Source organism: Thunnus maccoyii, chromosome 7 (assembly GCF_910596095.1).
Source record: "Thunnus maccoyii chromosome 7, fThuMac1.1, whole genome shotgun sequence".
In the NCBI taxonomy this organism is placed as follows: domain Eukaryota; kingdom Metazoa; phylum Chordata; class Actinopteri; order Scombriformes; family Scombridae; genus Thunnus; species Thunnus maccoyii.
The window spans coordinates 14,481,529-14,500,720 of NC_056539.1; the positions used below are offsets into that span (position 1 = coordinate 14,481,529).

Below are 19,192 nucleotides of genomic sequence, written 5' to 3' on the forward strand. Positions count from 1 at the left end.
ACAGATAAACATTTCCCCATGTGATCTCCCTCTCCTGCTTGTACTAATCTTCCTCAGCACCTGTTTCTGTTTTATTCATTGTCTCTATTTATTTCCTCACTCTGTTCAGTCTCTTTCCTGTCTTTTTTTTCCCTTAGATTTTAAACTTTCTTTTTAGCTCAATTCAAAGATGTTTTTTTATTTGTATATCTGCTTAAAAAAAGTTCCATTAATGCAGACATTGTTTGCAATATAACGTGTCCTATCACATAAAAGCAGTGCAAAAAAAGATTGGGCTACTAACTCCCGCTGTCACACACACACACACTCCCACACTCAGCCTCATATGTGTGGTGGTGAAATGAAAGGAGGGAGCAGGAAGGAAGGACAGCCAGCTGCTTCATCTGTCCTCAGGAGTCCACAGGGGAAACAGTCTGGCTGCTGAGCATCCTGACTATCAAACACAGCTTCCTATAATATCCTGCCTGGTCTGTGAACCACGCAGTCTTTCTATCTAGCATTCTGATACAGTATGTAAAAGGCTATATATATGCTAACACTGATTCTCATAATATCCTGTATATAGTGTGTGAACCTCCTATCTATAATAGTGTTCCTTAAAATAAAGTATAAGTAATATTAATATCCTGACTGTTAATTTCAGTGATTCAACCTAGTGGTTAGGACAAACGCCTACCTATCAAGCATTCTGCTTTATCATCTATGTTTCTAAAGTAGTACGTTGGTGTTTTGCGTTCGGCTTTACAAGTTCCTAGCAGGCTTTTATCTCATGTTGTTATGATCCTAAATGGCTTGAAATTAATAACCAGCTAGAGTTTCACTATCCAGCTCAAGGACACACCGACGCACACGCTGACACCTTTCAGTAATGGGATGGTCTCTCTCATCACGATGCCACCTTTACAACTGTTAATTTGTCTTGGGAGATATTTGAAAAGGTTTTACATGGTAAGGTGGAGGAATTTCAAAGTCTTGGTCATTTATATGGCCTGAATGATGATGTCTGAAGCCTTACAGTATTTATAATCAAAATAGTCTCTCATTTGTCCAGAGTCCACAGTTTAAAAATGTAATACAATGTAAATGCAAAAGGTCAGCTAATAGGAATATTGCCAGCAACACTTAATGAAACTTAACACTTTTGGAACAGTCAATCTTGCAAAATATGACATAGCATGGCAGCATGGGCAGAAATATGGAAATTTGCACAAGAGATCTCCATATTTAATAGGGCAAGTGAGACAATTTAAAATATTATTACTTACAAATTATACTCTATCTCAGACACAGACAAGATCTAGCTGAGACCTAATTATATTGAAAATGTCAAGTGGTGGTGAGAAGTTACAGGCACTGTATGTGGACCTGCACACACACTGGAGTAAAAGTGTTAATTTGACCTTCAAAACCCAGTTTGAGTTTGGAATCTTAGTGCTTACTGGATCTACCTTGTAGGAATTCACCAATCTCATATATTAGATGGGTATTGGTGCCAGTACTGACTTTATGAAGTGGATCGGGTATCGGCTATGATGTGACTGTCAATGTCAAATTCATTACAAAATTCAGTGTTTCCACTATAATTTACATTAATTCTATCATAGTGGGCTACCAACACAGTTCTTATTGCTACAGCAATTTCTGGACTGATTTCGTAAAACATAAAAATGAATCTAATGAGCTCCATGTAGTGAGGTACACAGGTTTTAAATTATTGGGTATTGGGAGAGGAAAAGTTTGGATTGGTGCATCACTTCTATCTAGTTCTTCTGTTTAAGGATTTAGGCAATGAAGACTTTTCAACTTACTGACATTTTATGTCCATAAATAAACATCTGGACAGGATTTGGACACCCTTTCTAGATGAAAATAGTCAAAGTCAAACATTGTGGTTAACAGACTACTAATAAATCAGCTCAAAGACAATTGATCCCCTAAGCCCTTTAGTTTTTTTATTGTTTTGTTTTGGGTGATTTTTTAAATTGTCTTATTTATTTCTTCCCCTCTTTCTCCCTGTGAACACTGGTTATTGCATCACTTTCAACTGAAACAGGAATGTGAGCGCTTCTACATTTGTTATTTTTTACTTTTATGATACTTTTAGATTTAACTCTTCCAACACACCAATGTGAGTGCATACATGTGTAACCATCTCTGTGGATATGATCTGGTACACCTCAGTAGTGCTGCACTTCTGTATATCTGTGATTGTGTTCTTGTGGCCACTCTGAGCTCTATTTTTGTGAGATTAAAAATCAAAGCATTTAAAAGAATACACATTACTTTCATCCTCTGGTAGCCTATTTGTTTTGTAAATACATGTTCTCCTTGCCACCAAGGGAAGCTTGCTACTTTGCATCTTACAGCGTGAACTATTATAAAAATCCAATTGTGACCCAGCTTTAAACTACACAGCCCCCTCCAGGTTCCTGCTGTCTAATCTCTAATTAAGCACCGCCGCTGCCCAGTAGCCCTGTTGCCTAGCATCCTGCTGTATCAGGCTACGAAATGTGACCAAATATGCAACATTCTCAGCTTCCTTGCAGCCTCCTGACATCAAGAGTTTCCCATGCAAACCTAAATTGATGTCACGGTCCAATGTGTAACCTTATGTAAAAAGCACATCTTGTTTGAAGGATTTTAACCTTTGAGTCCGCAGTATTTCAATCAGCCAACTGTGCAGGCTTGACAGGCTGCTACTTGGGTTCTCGGGATATCGATTTCTAAATAAATCAGGGAGACATTTATACACACCTAAAAGCAGTTATCGCTGTATATGAATAATCATAATAAATTACAACAGAGTCCAAATTGGAGTCAAAGATGAGATTTTCCTGTTCCCAGTGATAAGAAAGTGGTTGTATAATGCAACATTAGCTAATACAGTGTTTTTGTTTTCATGTTTCCTTTGCGGGTAAAATTAAGACACTGATACAGGGTGTTCATTTCTGATAGGAGGGTGGTATGATGTACAGCACATACACCACAGTGTAACAGCGGCAGTGTAAAGATGAACCATTTTTTGCGATGCACTGTCAGATCCCAACCCAGTCGTTGAGAAACACTTAGCTAAGCAGTTATTGAAAAGCTGCCATAGTGGCTTCCCTGCTGGTCCCAAGGGTCTACTGGAGGACACTATCCTAGCAAAGAAATAATGGGCCCTGTTGCTGATATCACCTATTACCTCTGAAACATGTACAGTACTGTATATGCACACATGTTAAAATTCACTACAAGGCAGAGGAAAAAGATATGTTACAACTCTGAGGTAATTTCAGTTTGCAAGGTCAGTGTGTAAAATAGTGTGTGTCATACCTGCACATACAAACTGTAAGTAAACACGTTTACTGCTTAATAGCATTCAACGTTACTGTAAAAGATGCAGTCCCATAGAGAGCAAAGCACTCGCTACCATCAAAATACTACACAGTTCATTCATTGGCCAGCTAAGGTCAACCGGTAATGTAAAGTTAAAGTTATGAATTTATTGGTATTTAGTGATCGAAAATAATATGCTTCCTGTGTGCACTTAATCATAACCAAAAAGCTATTATACTGTAGTTTGGTATGTTTGCGGTTACAGTTTCAGTTTTACACAGGTGTTTTCAATTATTCTTTCTGATTAGACCTCTAGTTACATTGAAGCTGGGTGGAGCTATGCTGGGAATTATGTGATGTTACAAAACTTAAATGCATCAATACCAATTATACACGACACAGTCTTGAGAAGAAGTTTAATCAGGCAACATAAGTGAAAACAGCTGTGCGGGTGAACTATTGGTGCCTAGGGGCTTTAACTGTAGAGATTGCAAAAGCATTTTTATCTTATCTAGAAGGTCTGTTGTAATTGAAATCAGTCAGAATAAAATATTTGAGTTGGAATACAAATCCTTGTCCCTAAAACTGTCAAGGTAAATACATTGGTTTCCATAACCATATTTAGAGTGAGATCATCTCATATTTTTATCAACAAACTTCTTAAATTAGAGATTTTCATAAGTAACCAAAACTGGATCTAGGACTTGTCAGGCTGGTGGGTCCAAGCCATCACAGAATAGACAGAAAGAGTGAACAAAAATTACATCCACTGCTACTCTTATTTAATGGGGCTGCTTGTTAATTGGTGGCACATCAGTGTCAGTGTTTCTTTGGGTCTGTTAAAAGACCATACTTTTGATTGGGTCTAATTATCTACGGGTCCGTTAGGACAGGGACTGAACATCCTTGGGTCCCTTTTGATCGAGTTCTCTTTTGTTTTTTCAAAATTAATTTATATACCATTACCTTTGCACTATACTCCCACTACTCCACTCCCAACTTTTTAATTGCACTGTAACTGGCATATTATATTTAATTTGCACATATGTAAAAACTTGTCAGTATATATACAACCAGTATATATACACTTTCTCATTCAAGTGAATGGGAAGGTAAATATAACTGTATATTCCTTGTTAATATAATACGTTTTTTTTCTTTTTGAAATTTCTTCTTCAGTGCTACTTTTACATACTTTGTTGAATTTTAAAATATTTTAATATTTGTGAATACATTGTCAATGTGTGTAATTCGGAGAGGGCTATGACTGAATTTCATTGTGCAATCCTGCATTGTATAATGACAATTAAAATGAACCTTGAACCTGAAATGCACCAAAAAATGCACGTGAATCATAGATAAGGATGTTCAGCTGTTAGATCATTAGTGCTTCTGTGGTTGTTGCCTTCTTACTATCACTGAGCAGTTGTGGGCTGCGTATTTTGCTTAATGGGCCTTTGAAGTTAACTGCTGATGGAAGGAAAGGAATATCTTATTCACTTCCTGCCTTCTACATTTTCATATTTTCCCAGGCTGCCTCTGGCTGGACACAAGTCCAACAAAGCTTCTATTCATTTGCACCTCCTGCCATCATCCTGTTATCCTCCTACTGTCCATACATCAGCAGCATTAATCCATTCATCACACACCTTACAGTACAACATGTACAGCACATCATCATACCTATAAGCTGCCCTCTGCCAACCACTGTGAGTCCACAGTATCTGTCTGAATTACAGAGTCACTGAATATACATGTGTGTCTGCACATAGGGGGTGATACAGGCAATAACTACCCAGGCCCCAGAAGTGCTATATCAATGAATATAGAACAACCACAGAGAGCAGTGTAAAGTCCTTATAGCCTCCCTCGCTCCTCCTGGGGATACAGCTAGTACATATATATATATATATAAATATATATATATGATATGATATGATAATGGAAGTGAACCAAGTGAGATAATGTGATGGCGTGTGCATGCATGTGCGTGTGTGTCACTGTATCCCATACAGCTTAGAGGAGGCGGAGGGGGGGAGATGCTATCTTTCCTGTGCCTTCATATAGTTCAGATACAATCATCTGAGAAAGAGACAGAGAGAAGAAGAGAAGAAGGGAATAAATAGAGAGGAAACAAGAAAAGATCAAGATAGTAAAAAAAGGCGAGGGAGGAGAGGGGGAAGATAAAGAGCAAGTGTGAAATTTAAAGAGTGAAAGAGAGAGCAAGCGAGAGAGAGAGATGAAAAAGCAGAAGAGACTAAAAGGAAGGGTAGGATGGCACGAGATGACTGTTACAGCTCAATTAATGCCGGGACATGAGATGGCCCTGCCACTGATAATGACAGAGGGTGAGCTAGAGAAAGAGACAGTGAGGGGAGAGGGAGGCAATAGCAGTGATCTCGACAGGATGTTAGGAGGAAGCTGGGGGGGGGGGGGGGGGGGGGGGGAGAAGAGGAGGAGAGGAAATAAGAGCAGATACTGTTAAATCTATTCATGATTCATTATTTCTCAGAGCGGGCTCAAAGCTCCCCTCCCTTCCTTGATGTCTCTTCTATCTCTCCCTCTTTCTCCGACTGCCCTCCCCCTTTCTTTCCTTTTCCCTCCATTGCTTTCCTTTTCTTGGCTCTCATTTTCATCTCCATCTCTTTTTTTCCCCCCTCTCATCTGTTCTCTGAGGTCTTTATCTGTCTCTTCTAAAGCTTCATCCTTCCTGTTTACCCTCTCCTCTTTCATCCGTTCAATTAATCTCTATCCCTCTTTTCCTCTCATCCCTGCTCTCACACTTTTTCCAACATTAGCTCTCCCCCGCCATCTTTCAGGTTTTTTTTTTCTGTTGCTCTATCTCCCTCACTCTCTTAACTGCTTTTTCTCTACCGTGCTCTCTCTTTTTCTTGCAGTCTTTTATATCTTCAGAGTCCCCGCTTTTTAAATTATCTTGCTCTTTTTTTTTTTCAAACTATCCCACTCACTCTTCTATCTTCTACTCCTCCTTTGTAACGTCCTCCTTTTCTACAACCTGCCTCTTTGTGCTTTATCCTTGTCCACTCTCTTTCTCTCAAATTCCTCATGCTATCTCTTTTTTCAATCACTCTTTTTGATATCCTTTTTATACCAGTTCCTTCATTTTATATTCTATCACGCTCTCTCCTGTCACCCCCCTCTCTCTCTCTCTCTCTCTGTCTGTTTCACTGCTCCTACCTTCTTCTTTTTATACTATTTCTGTCAATTTCTGCTTCTCTATTTCCTTTTCTATCTGTGATACTGTAAGTTCTCTTTCATTATCTACCTCACATTTCTTTCTCCCTGGCTCTCCTACCAACTCCTCTGTTATCCCTTTTTACCTGCTCTCTTGTTTTTCTTTCTGGATCATTTTTTTCCCCACATATGCTCTTTTTCTCCTCATTGCTCAAACATTTACTTTTTCTACCTTTTCTCTCCTTTCTTCATATTCCCCTGGCTCTCTCTTCTTAAAGCTTTGTTCAATATAGTTCCTGACACCAACCCTTCTCCTTCTTCATTTATTTCTCTCTCTTTTACTTTCATTCTCCTGACTGTAGCTCTTTGGTCTCCTGTCATCGTATCTCTTCTTCTCCTCTCTCCTTCCTCTCTTCCTATTTTCCACACTCTCCCCTCCTTGGCCTCCCTCTGTCAGCTTCCCCACCTATCCCCCTCCTCCTCCCCCTCTTCCTCTCCCTCCTCCTCGTCTCTCCATCTCTCAGAGGTGCAGCCAGCACCCCAGTCCATTTCTCCTTTTTGGCGACAATAGCTGACAGTCCAGTTCTGCCCAGCTCTGCTGCCAAGCAGCCATCTCTCTCTTTTTCTTTCTTTGTATGTCTCTCCTCAGTTCTCTCTTCCTCTTTGTTCCTTTTCACTATGAGTAAAAGTTTCTCTTCTTGTACTTAAAGTACAACTTTCACTGCATTTTGCTTGGTGGTTTAGCTCAACAAAGTTTAAAAATGGAGAGTATTTTAGTGGCATATAAGAATTTTTGATATTCTGAACCAAAACTGCAAATCCTAATTACTTTTTTGGAGAAGAAAGCAATTTCATTTACTGAATTGGTGCTTCACTTGTTTTAAGTATCTTTTAAATTTTGAATGACCTTGTTGGGGAATAATATAGTGCCATTTTATCTTAATTGACAGTTCATCAGTGGTAACAGGTATTGACATTTCTTACACTACTCTTTCACACAAGCTTGAAATAAAGTAAGAAAACTGTATAAATCAGTATCTTTACTTTATAGTTCAACTTCTGTCAGCATGAAATGACTGACAGCTTTTAAAGCTTTTAAAGTAGCTTTTCCAAAATTCTACTATTTCTTCTCTGGTCTCTCTCTCAATTTGTCTGTTTGTCTCTCTCCCCCTTATTGCTCTGTCAATACTTGTGTCTGCTGCAGAGTCCGGGAATCAATCCATCCCACCCATCAGTCAGTTTTATTGTGCACATAAGTCTTTTTTAACCAGTGCAACAATTCCAAAATAAAGTCCCTTTGGAGTTTTCTTGCTTTTGAATGTGGTTCATGTCTTGGGTCAGAGGCTGTGATGAAATTTGGATTTGAACGAACCCAAAAGAGCAGAAGGGACACTTTCACACAATCTCAGCTTCAAACATAATTGAGAATTTATGTTGTGTCACAAAAGAAATTCCACTGAACACACAGGCAGACTGGAGCCATACAGGTATGATGACATGTTCCTGACAAAGTGATCTGCATAGGTGCGTCACAAGCTATGTGTTATAGAGTATCATTTTTGATGCTTCACCTAGAACACATGTTACAATCAACAAAGGATCTAGATTAGAGTTTAATATGCTGTAGCTGATGCCAATCAGTTAAAATATCCCCCGATCATCAGACTGATTAGCCATAATTTCAAGCATGGGACATAAAATCAGCCAGTAGTGGAGTCTGGAGTATTAAAGTATGTACACTGCACTCCAAGTATTTGGACAGAAACCCACTGTTTGATGTCTCTGTGCTGTAATTACCTTGATCATGAAATGACACAGTGATTATGAGGTTAAAGTGCAGAGTGCAGAAGCTTTCATTTGAAGGCGTTTTCAGGGAATGTTTCAAACAATGAGTTGCTTTCTAAATGCAATATGTCGGGCATGCTGGGACTTCATTGTGAAATGAGAAAAAAAAAACCCTTGTCTTCCGTGACAGTCCGCAACTCCACTGCAGAGAGCGAGTTAGCATGACATGAAGATAGAGACAGTGAGGGAGACTCGGGCAGTCACCTTAAAGGAAGATGCCATTCTACTGGATAATGATTCTGTCTATCTGCATGGAGCTGTGTCAGCACAGCAGAACAGACCTCATGTCTGCTATCTGTCTGTCTGTCTGTCTGCCTGTCTGTCTGTCTGTCTGGACATTTATCTGACTCTCTGCCTGTCTTTCTGTCTGCAATTTGACTGTCTTCCTTTTCTGCAATGTGACCCAGACAGCAAATTAGCAGCAAGTGTGGAGACAAGCAGTCACTGGCTCCTGAGAGCAAACCCTGCTCATCAGACACATCTTCATTCAAGAATACTGGATCCCTGCCAGGATAACTGGAAATAATGTGCAATTTTCCCTGACCTTCTTTTATTGCCTTTCATCTGGAATTTGATCTTTACATTGTTTAGAAGAACCAGTGGGTGATTTTACATCCCAGTACTAACTAGCCTATATGCAGCAGATAACAGCTAAACTTTGTGGACATCGAGTGACAGTTAAACTCGGTCCTGTAAAACATACATTTAACATTTCTATGGTTACCAGCCAGGATGATTGCTGTTGTGCTACTGTTAAACAGTTTTATTTCCTCGTTCACATAATTGTTTCTTCTCTCACCTAGAGCAGCAATCTACAGCTTGTTTTGCTTGTTAATAACCAGAGAGGAGACATAAATAAACATTTAGTCAATAGTGACATCATAATTGTGCTTTTCATGCCACAGTGCAGGTACTTGCCTTTGTGTTCCATACAGAGGCATACAGAGGTAAACTGCAGTATTGTGCGGTGACCCTTTCTGAAACTAATAAATCCGTTGCTCAGTGTTGAAACCACTTGTTGCACTTGCTCAGTCATTATTAGTCTACCTGTTTAACAAAAATGCTTTTAATTCCACCGCCTTGTTCATTTATCCTTTTTTAAGTACAAAGGAAAAAGGATATTTTATTTTCCTTGCTGATCATCGTTACACAATAATTTAAGCTGCAACAGATCCTGCTTATCCTACTAAGCAGAAAACACTGAGTGACCAGAAAAATAGAGTCACCTGTAGAATGTAATGTAATGCAACACAACAGCTCTGGACTAAATACTACATTATTTATTATTCTACTTGTTGTTTGTGTGTGTTGACTCAATATGGTTGATGTTGCATGACTGTAATATATTCAAAGGTGTTTCTAGTAATCTATCGACCTCATTTACATATATGCAAGAGCACCGGTTACGTAGTGTACATACAGTACATAAAAGAGTTACATTAAAATATACACCCACCTACACAAAACACACTGGCATACAATCTTTGAGTGTGCAAAATAACACATTCACCTCCTCTCGCCCACTCAATAAATGCAACTTCTGCACAAAAAGTGACACACACACACACACACACCTATGCACAGCCTCCAAGTACACCAGCAGCAATCCAACCAAAAAAAACAAAACATACCAAATACAGTCTCTCTTACCTGCTTGTGCATCTCAATGTTAAGACCATAGGACATCTCATAGTACTGTGGAGACAAACACAAGTGACAGAGTTTCGTTAGCATTTTATTCACAGCACACATTAACATTCATTATTACACAATATCTCCCATTGAACAGCTGTTGCTCAGCGTCGGTGCATATGCCGCTGTTTGTCAGCCTGGTTTAATGAAAGAAAGAAAAGAAAGAGTGAGAAGATGGGAAGGAAAGAGCATGTGTGTATATAGTACAAGTGAGGGTGTGTGTGTGTGTGTGTGTGTCTCTGTATAATGAGGTATTTATGTCTTGGTGTGAGTAATGTGCGATCACTGTCTCAGCATGTGTGTTTGTGTTTGTGCTTGTGTGTGTGTGTGTGTGTAAGCATGACTTTGGATGTTTGTTTGCTGCTTGTTGTTTTGCTGCCCTCTGTGTTTGTGTTTCTACGAACACCTATGTATAGAGGCCAGAATAATGAGCCTGACTCTGTGACTGCTTGTTAAGAACACTGTGCACCATGTGTCTGAACAGTGCATGTCTGTGTGTTTTTGTGATGAGTTTTGCTTGGTGTGTGTCCATAATGAAGGATACGTAAAGACACTATTTACAACTGGGATTAACATGTGATCTGTATCCGAATATGTTATCTGGACAAAGAAAAACACATGTTGATTCAAGGTGTAAAATAAATACACGCAGAAGACATTGCAAACGAAATGCTATTGAATAGGTCAGACCACATTCCTTCTTAGCATGACTCCGATGTAAGAGATGCTGGACAAAATTCACAGTCCTCAACCTGTGCAACAATGTATTCCAAAATTCAGCCAAAGCTAATATGAGGCTTTAACTGCCTGAGTAAAATCAAGTGAGTATTCTTACAAAGTTAGTCTTTTTACAGCCTGAGTTGAGCCAAGAATTGATCTCTTAACAGCCAGTATGAACAAAAGTGATAATTACAGTGACCAATAGATCTGTCACAACTGTGTCCACTTTCCAAAGTAAACTTCACTTCACTTCTATTTTCTCAGGCTTATGATTCATTATTGTGTATTCGTTTGTAAGCGTGTGTGTGTGTGTGTGTGTGTTTGTGGGATGGTTGTGTGGTTTGTCAGTGTCTTTTGGAGGGTGGGTGGTTGTCAGTCTTGCATGCATTTTCTTTACCATAACTTGTGATCACTTGTTGCTGTATGCACGGTAAATTAAAGCGTACTGAGTTTACCTGTAATGAAATATGCTATATAAATAAAACTGCCTTGCCGTAACAAAAACTATTTCATTGTACATGTAGGCAAGTGAGTATTTATTAACATAGACTTGGAAGTTATCCTTTAATAAAACATTCATCCAAGAAGTTGAAAAGTCACGTAACTCTGCCACTTCCTGCTGTCTCAAGCAAACCAGCTGAAAACCTAAAGACAGCTGCTTTCTCTGCAAAGGCCCTAAAACCACAACGCTTCCCTTGAACTGGACGCACCATTTTATCCAACTACAGACTGCACATTTATAGCAGGTGTAAAAGGGTCATAAGCAATGTCATGCTCCTATCTGAATGTGCATGTGTATTTGTGAGTCTCTGAATGCCAAGTTATATGAGCCATCAGCACAACAAACATACCTGTGTTTGTGTGTATGTGTGCTCACTAAATACCTTCTGCTACCATCTCTGCATGTGTGCGTGTGCTTGCTAAATGTGCCGTTCTCACTCCTCTGTGTGTGTTTCCGCGCGTGTGTGTGTGTGTGTACATCGGTAATGTGCTGTAATGGTGTTGGTGGCGAGTGGCATACAGACAGCGAGGATCCGTCATGGTGACAAAGGCAGCCTCTGCCGCCGGATGAGCAACGCTCTGACTGATGAGAGCGAGACACGACTCTCTCTTCCTCTCTGTATTTTCTTGCTCATTTTCACTCTATTGCTCTCTTCCTTCTCTACATTTATTCCCTACCTCATTCAGTCCCTCCCTCCCTCTCACTCCTATCTCTATCTTTCAGAGGCTGTCAGTCCGTCTTTTCTCTCTCTCCTCCTTCTCTCTCTAGTTATTCTCCTCCTTCTCTTTCTAGCTGTCAGATGTTCTTTCACTCTCCATTTCAGTCTATCTCTCTATTCCCTGTCTCATTTTACTCACTTGCTATCTTTGTCTGTCTGTACCTATCTAAATTCAAATTCGCTTTACTGCCATGAACGTTATTACAGCATGACAAAGGCACGTTGTGCAATTTTACACTAAGTATATAATTTAGAATGTAAAAAAGATAATAAATGGTTTGCTCATTACTATGATATATAGACTGTGCAACATTAAAAACACTACACTATGCAACCACATGACTGTACTAAATAGTATACTATAATGAAAGAAAAAAATCATTTTGCAGACAAATCATTAATAAAAAACAAAAGAATGCATATGATAAGATGAAATTTAGTTTAATAGTGCAATGTAGTGTAATGTAATGTAATGAAATGTAATGAAATGGGGACAACTGTATAAGAAAATAGATACAATAAAAATCAAAAAGAGGATACAGATTTTGAGGAAGCTCAGCAGGTTTTCCCTCAGGTTGTGACCTGCTCTAACATATTTTTCTGCTCTAATGAAAATGTCAGTTTTTCCCCAAGTAAATGTTAAATTTTGTTTCGGTACAAAAGTGAGTGGAATTCTTGGTGTTTCTTAGTACATGGAGTGTTATTCGGTAGAGAACTTCCTACAAGACAAGAAACAGAATTGGTCATTTGGTCAAATGTCTATAGGGATGCACCAATATGATACCCTGAATCAGTATCAGAAACGATATATATATATAAGGATTGGATATCGACCATAACGTCACCAATCCACATTTAATAGTTTCTTTGTTAATATAATTTTAAAACGTTGTGTTTCTGCTATCAGTTACTTCCATTCAACCACGCTAACTCAGTTTTTAGCTGCAGAGCTAACCCTGGCCTCATGTTAGCTTACATGAAAATGATTCCAGTGACTTCCACACAATGAGGGATACAGATATTGATCAGGGGAAAAAAAGAGTTATTGCTACTGTGTATCGGTAGATACCCTGAGTGTCAACCTCTTGACTTTGACATTGACTTTTGACATTGTACATTGATAAAGAACTTCAGTATAAAGTCAAGAGGTTGTCATATGTAGCACACCAAGCTAGTGAAGCTCTGTAAACAGAACCGCGTTCCCCTGCATGTGCAGTGACATCTGTCGTACATGGAACTATTCTCCTGAGACGGAAAATGTCATCACTGTTATTACTCTTTGGAGTCATGTCTAAACAAACTACTGTGCCTAAACTCTTCAAGACAAAGAAACAAATCACCCAGGACAATGGTGTGGCTCACTAATTTTAATAGTTTTTGGACAACAACGGAGGTCTACGGCACAGAAGAATACAATATATAAAGCTTTGGATACAAGCACAATGCTTATAAGTGGGATCGATTCCTTGTTGGTTTGTCTCTGCACATGAGATTTTTTGACAATTAGAAAAAAACAGAAAATCAGCAACCATACCCTTTAACCATAGTGGTGACAGACATACAACAAATCATTTTTGTGACAGAATAACTCGCCTTGTGAATATGACCTTCAGATCAGACAAAATTCATATGGGTCGTTATGGAAAGCAATGACATACTAAACATTTTGTTATTTCTTTTGGAGGATGCCTTCGTCTTTACAGACTGCACTGTAGCAGGAAGTGCTGCTGTCTCAGACATGACAGGGCATATATCTATCTACTGTATCTATCTATCTAGCCATCTTTGCACTGTTTTGCCTCTGTTGTCATCCTCTTTCTTTGTCACCTTCTTCCCCTGGTGAATTCTCTCTCACACTCTCCTGTCAGCACCTTTTCTGTCTTTCTTGCCAATTATCCTATCTTTCACTTTTTTTCAAACCTCCTTTCCTTCTCTCCTCTCCCCATTACTCTCTCTCTCTCTTTTATCTGCCCTTGTTTTTCATTTTCGTCTCTGTCCTTTACACCCAGTCTCCTCTGCTCTCTCATTCTTTTTCCTTTTAGTCATTTCTATCAATCATCATTCTCCTTTATGTTCTCTCTCTATTTCATGCTCCCTATCTATTGCCATTTTCTACTTCACTCCCTCGCTTTATATATTTTTTTTCTCTCTCGTCCTTGTGGAGTACTATATCTATATCTTCTCCATTCTCCCCCCCCCCCCCCCCCCCCCCCCCCCCGTGTTGAGCTGCTGTGTATTTAGCTCTTTTTTTATGTCTCTCATGGACAGACGGGCACAAAAATGGGTTTTCATGTACACAAAAACATACGCAATCATTCTTGGAATCTCTTTCACATGTAAAAATGCTCACACACACACACACACACACACAATTCACACAAGTATGCACACACTCACCTGAAAACACACACGTACATTAAAGCACACACACACACAAACATACTTGAGCTAGCTCTTTGTGTTTCCATGTCTGCCTCTCCTCCAGCCCTCTCAACATGAAAGACATGTGACATCCCTCTTTGTTCTCTCTCCTTCTCTCTCTCCATCTCTCATCAGCCTCTCTCTTCACCTCTCCATCATTACACCTCTCCTCACCCCTCCCCATCTTTTCAACTCAATTCCTGTCTGTCTCTCCTTATTAATTCTCCCCCCATCTCTTCCATCAGTCTCTCCACCTCTGTCATTCACTCCCTCCTCTTTCATTCTCTCCTCTCCAGCATCCTCTTTTCATTTAGTATCTCACTTTTTCCCCCCACTACACTAACAGCTAAGAGTGCTCTAACCAGGGCCCTACTATTTGAATACAACCTTGCAAGTAACAACACAGCTCACTTCAGCTGCCGGCCTCAGGAAGAGCTTTCCACTCTGGACTAAAATGAAGCAGCTGACTGTATATAACAAGCACGACATTATGGAAAGGAATGTAATAAAAGATATGATGGGAATGCTTCTCTGTTATGCCAGAGGGGAAAGCAAGCAGGTTTGGGTTAGCAGCTGTAAAAGTTAAGGAGCCTTGATCCAGGAGTGCGTGTGAGAATCAGTGGACTGAAAAGAAAAGTGTTTCGGTTCAGTTCTGTCAAGTTTCATTGAGCCTGTTTAATTAAAAATGTCATTCATGTGAGTGCATTCAACAGTCATTAAAGAAGGAAGTTTTTCTCCAGCTAAGTATCTTTCAGGTTCTCAAAAATCCAAGGCAAAAGGCAAGTGAAAAGCTACAATTAATGTTACATTGACTTCTTAAGATACATTAATACGGAGCGCTGTGGTAGCTGAATGGTTACAGCGCATGCTACATAACTGCAATGTCCCTGGTTTGACTCCGCCTGGGGACCCTCGTTGCATGTCATACCTCTCTCTGTCATCTCTCTCTCTCCCCTTTGTTTCCTGTCTACTTCTCCACTATCAGCTGTCGATTAAAGGCAAAAATGCCCCCCCAAAACATATTTTAAGATATATTTATTTACATTCATTTACTTATATATTTATTAAGGTATTGAAATAACTTGAGTATCTTAATTTCAGTGTGTGGCAGCTACAGATGAAAACACCAGCAACAATAATAAAATGCTTCTTACACATTAACACAAAAATAATTAAAATCCATTGATAAAATATACTTAATAATATAACTCTAAAAGTAGCCACTCTGCATATTGAGTATTTGAAACTTTAAGTACATTTTTTCTGACAATATTATATTATATATTATGTTTTTCTGGTTTTCTATTATTTTAATACCGTTATGATGTCAGATATTTATGTTTAACATGGTCACAGTTCCAAAACTTGTCATTGAAATTCATGTATGTAGAAATGCCCCCTGCAATTTCTACCAATGCTTGCCCATAAACGGCCGTCTGTTCCGTATCCTTGGTTGCTAAGGTTGCTGCTTAAGTTGTGTTAAGGTTTTTTCATGCGTCGTTTGCGCTGTCCACTCTCATATTTCGGATCAACTTTCAGCTCGAACATGATGTGCACACACAGATGTATTTGAGAAGTTGACATTTCGAGTAAAGAACAAGAAAAAGAAGTGAAATCCTACTACTACAGTTTGCTGCATGGTTTGTTTATGTGGCCTCCACAGCCGGCCGATGTCTGCCAAGGGGCAGCTGGCCAATCAGAACAGAGTGGGTTTCTCGGGAGGGGGGCCTTAAGAGACAGGAGCTAAAACTGGCTGTTTCAGACAGAGGCTGAACTGAGGGGCTGCATAAAGAGCCAGTATAAAATAAATAATGGAGTTTTTTGAGCTTTAAATCATGTAAAGATATTCCAGTATATCCCCAGATTAAGAATATAGAACTTGAAATGTGCATAATATGTCCCCTTTCAGTAAAGTAAAGGGTCTGAATACTTTTTCCCACACTGCCAGCCAGTCAGAATTGGAAAAGACATGAACACAGAATGTGCGAATTACCTTTTTCCTTTTAAGCTTAAGATCTGTGGCGAAATTAAAGCTATGCATTTCATCCACTTGAAACATACAATTACCAGAAGGTTATTCTCTCTGTTATGTGGTAATGGCCCTCATTGTACTGCCACCAGAGAGCTGAACCTTTTGCTGATAACAATAAATATTAGATTGTGATAGTTTATTGGTCTCTGTAGGATCATTTCCTCTGTGCTCACTTCCCTGCAGTAAGGTTTCACAGAACAGTGTCACCTTCAGGAGGGCTCACAACAATTTAGAAGGTTGCTCATTTGCCAGGACTTAAGGCTGAGTCATTCAGTCTAAAGAGGAACGGTGGTTCTCATACAGAGAGCAGCGTTAAACCAAAAGGTGACAAGAAGCAGAGACGTGATTGAATAATCTGGACAAGAGCCACAAACGACCGAGTCAGTGTCAATATCACTCAGTTACAGTGTTATATAAGTGGCTAGAAATGTGAACCATACAAACATTTAATTTCCACAATTAATAGGACCAGTCAGGGTTTCCTTTAAATAGGCAGAAAGGAGAAGACTAAGTGACTGAAATGTACTAATAGTTGTCCTGTGGGTGTAGGCTAGACAGCAGTGAAGTGACTATTGTACTATTTGTGCAGTCTGCACAGCACTCTGGTGACAACGCTCTATGGGAGTCTGGTCTGGACTGTAGAGCAGAAACAACTGTGCTTTGTAGTCTGTGAATGTGTAACTGTAGTATTGTAACAGTTAGCAATATTGTTCCCTGCTTGTAAAACACAATTTTTTGTCTTGTTTATCTTAAAGACACCAACATGTTCAAATATAGTCCACAGGCCTAAATATGAATACATAATAGGCTAAACTGTAATATTGTCTTGTGTGTGTCATCCAGTAGTGACAGCTGTACTATGAGTGTGGTCTTGACTGCAGTATAGCAATAACTGCCCTGTGTGTACAACTGAAATTGCAGTGCTACAGTATGTGTGTTTTTTTCTGTTGTAGTCAGTTTTTTAATAGGTTCATCCTTTCTTAACTGCCCCCCCCCCCCACCCCCGCCCCCACCACCACCCATTGCCTTCTGCCTTATATAATCCCTCTGTTGTGTCACTGCGTTTTCATTCTGCAATGTACTGTAAGATCTCTTGTCTATGTGGATTTTGTGTATGTGTGTGCAGCAGATTTAAAGGCGCATGTGGGTGATGTGTGTGTGTGTGTGTGTGTGTGTGTGTGTGTGTGTGTGCTGAAGACTAAGCCTGGCAGAGGGGCACGAAGCCAACTGGCTGACGTTGCTTACCAAGAACACCCAACACTGCCCACCCAGAGAGCAGAGAAAAAAAAACGTGTGTGTATACTGTATCGGTGTGTTTGGCTACATTTTTTGTCAACTAAAATGTGATGTCAATGCCAAGTAAAAATGTGTTCTTGGATACCTGAACAGACTATATATTTGCATTCATATATGACCATACGTGTACATATACAGTATGTATATCGATGACAACAGCCAGGGGGATATTTACTAAGGATTTGCAGCCCTTTTTACGGTGCTTAACAGTCAAATTGTGTTTGTCCTTATTTACTAAAGGACCACAATGGGATTTTGTGCAAAAAAATGGAAAAAAAGTGGTTCCTGTTTGGAGGCGCAAAATATGTGAGGAAGCAATGGAAATTTATATACACAGCCGCAGCACCTGATTTATAACTGCTGAATGACCACTGTGGCAGAGGAAACTGCGTCTGAAATTAAGCGTCTGGGAAAAGCATCTGCAGCGCTGTTCATCAGACACACATGGAGGGTGAGATACTACAGCCAGATTGAAACAGTGAGTGAGAGCCACAGACTGGTTGACAGTTTTTCACATCTGTCTTAAAACAATAATCAGGTGGCCAAATGAACACTGAAATAGGTTTTCCTCGCCATAATCATTCGTCCTGTTCATACTGGCCATTAAAAGATCCCTTCATAATGCACTTTCAATGTAAGTGATGGGGGCCCAAAGGTGGAAAATATCCACTTGATATGACTAACTCAGACTGCTGAAGTCCAATGTAAGTTTTAGATAAACTTTCAAATGCATTTTTGCACAAAATGACTGTGGCTTTTGGCCCCCATCATTCATGCATTTAAAGGGAATCTTTTAATGGCCAGTATGAACAGAAGGAATGATTACAGCAGTGTTCATTTGGGCACCTGATTGTTTTTTAAGACAGACTTGAAAAATTGTGAACCTATCGATCCATTATGAAGTTACCTTTGGGTTTCCTGCAGTTATATTATTTTTTATCCGTTTACAGAAATCATCTAGTGAAAGGAAATGTTTTAGCAAAAGTAAATCAGTCACTAATCTTTTCGTTAAAGCTGACAACAGACTATCTAATATTTTCTCATAAACAGCCTTCATCGTGCAGAATGCACACCTGCGGTTCTAAAATTGTCTTCTCTTGTAATAATGTCCATTACTTACACGACATGCACAACATGTGTCAAAACAGCTTGGCATCAGATCTTATTTAGGGACACTTTATATAAATCAGATGAACTGCAAATGGGCCCATTTACATCTGTAGTCTTAGTAAATACCCAGATACATTTTAAAAATGCTGAGATGTAAACCTTTTCTCCTTGACAGTAATTTGCAACAGTGTGAAGTGTTTACTGTGTTCAAAGTTTTGACAACTGATATTACAAACTATTCCAGAGCTCTGGAAAGGACTTTAAAGAGAAATTTTACTTGGGTTATAGTTGTTTATATACTTCTTTTTGCAGTAGCCTAATATCAGCATCGGCACAAATAAGT

General features: G+C 39.3%; 1 protein-coding gene across 6 annotated transcripts in view; it reads right to left on the reverse strand.

The window, feature by feature from the left end:
* Nucleotides 1–19,192, reverse strand: part of tle2b (TLE family member 2, transcriptional corepressor b) — an 87,830-nt gene that overhangs the window by 39,042 nt on the left and 29,596 nt on the right. For all 6 annotated transcript variants that reach the window (XM_042416104.1, XM_042416103.1, XM_042416106.1 and 3 more), the window contains one exon: nucleotides 10,009–10,053. In XM_042416104.1, the coding sequence (XP_042272038.1) occupies nucleotides 10,009–10,053 (45 nt within the window). The remainder of the gene's footprint in view (nucleotides 1–10,008; nucleotides 10,054–19,192) is intronic.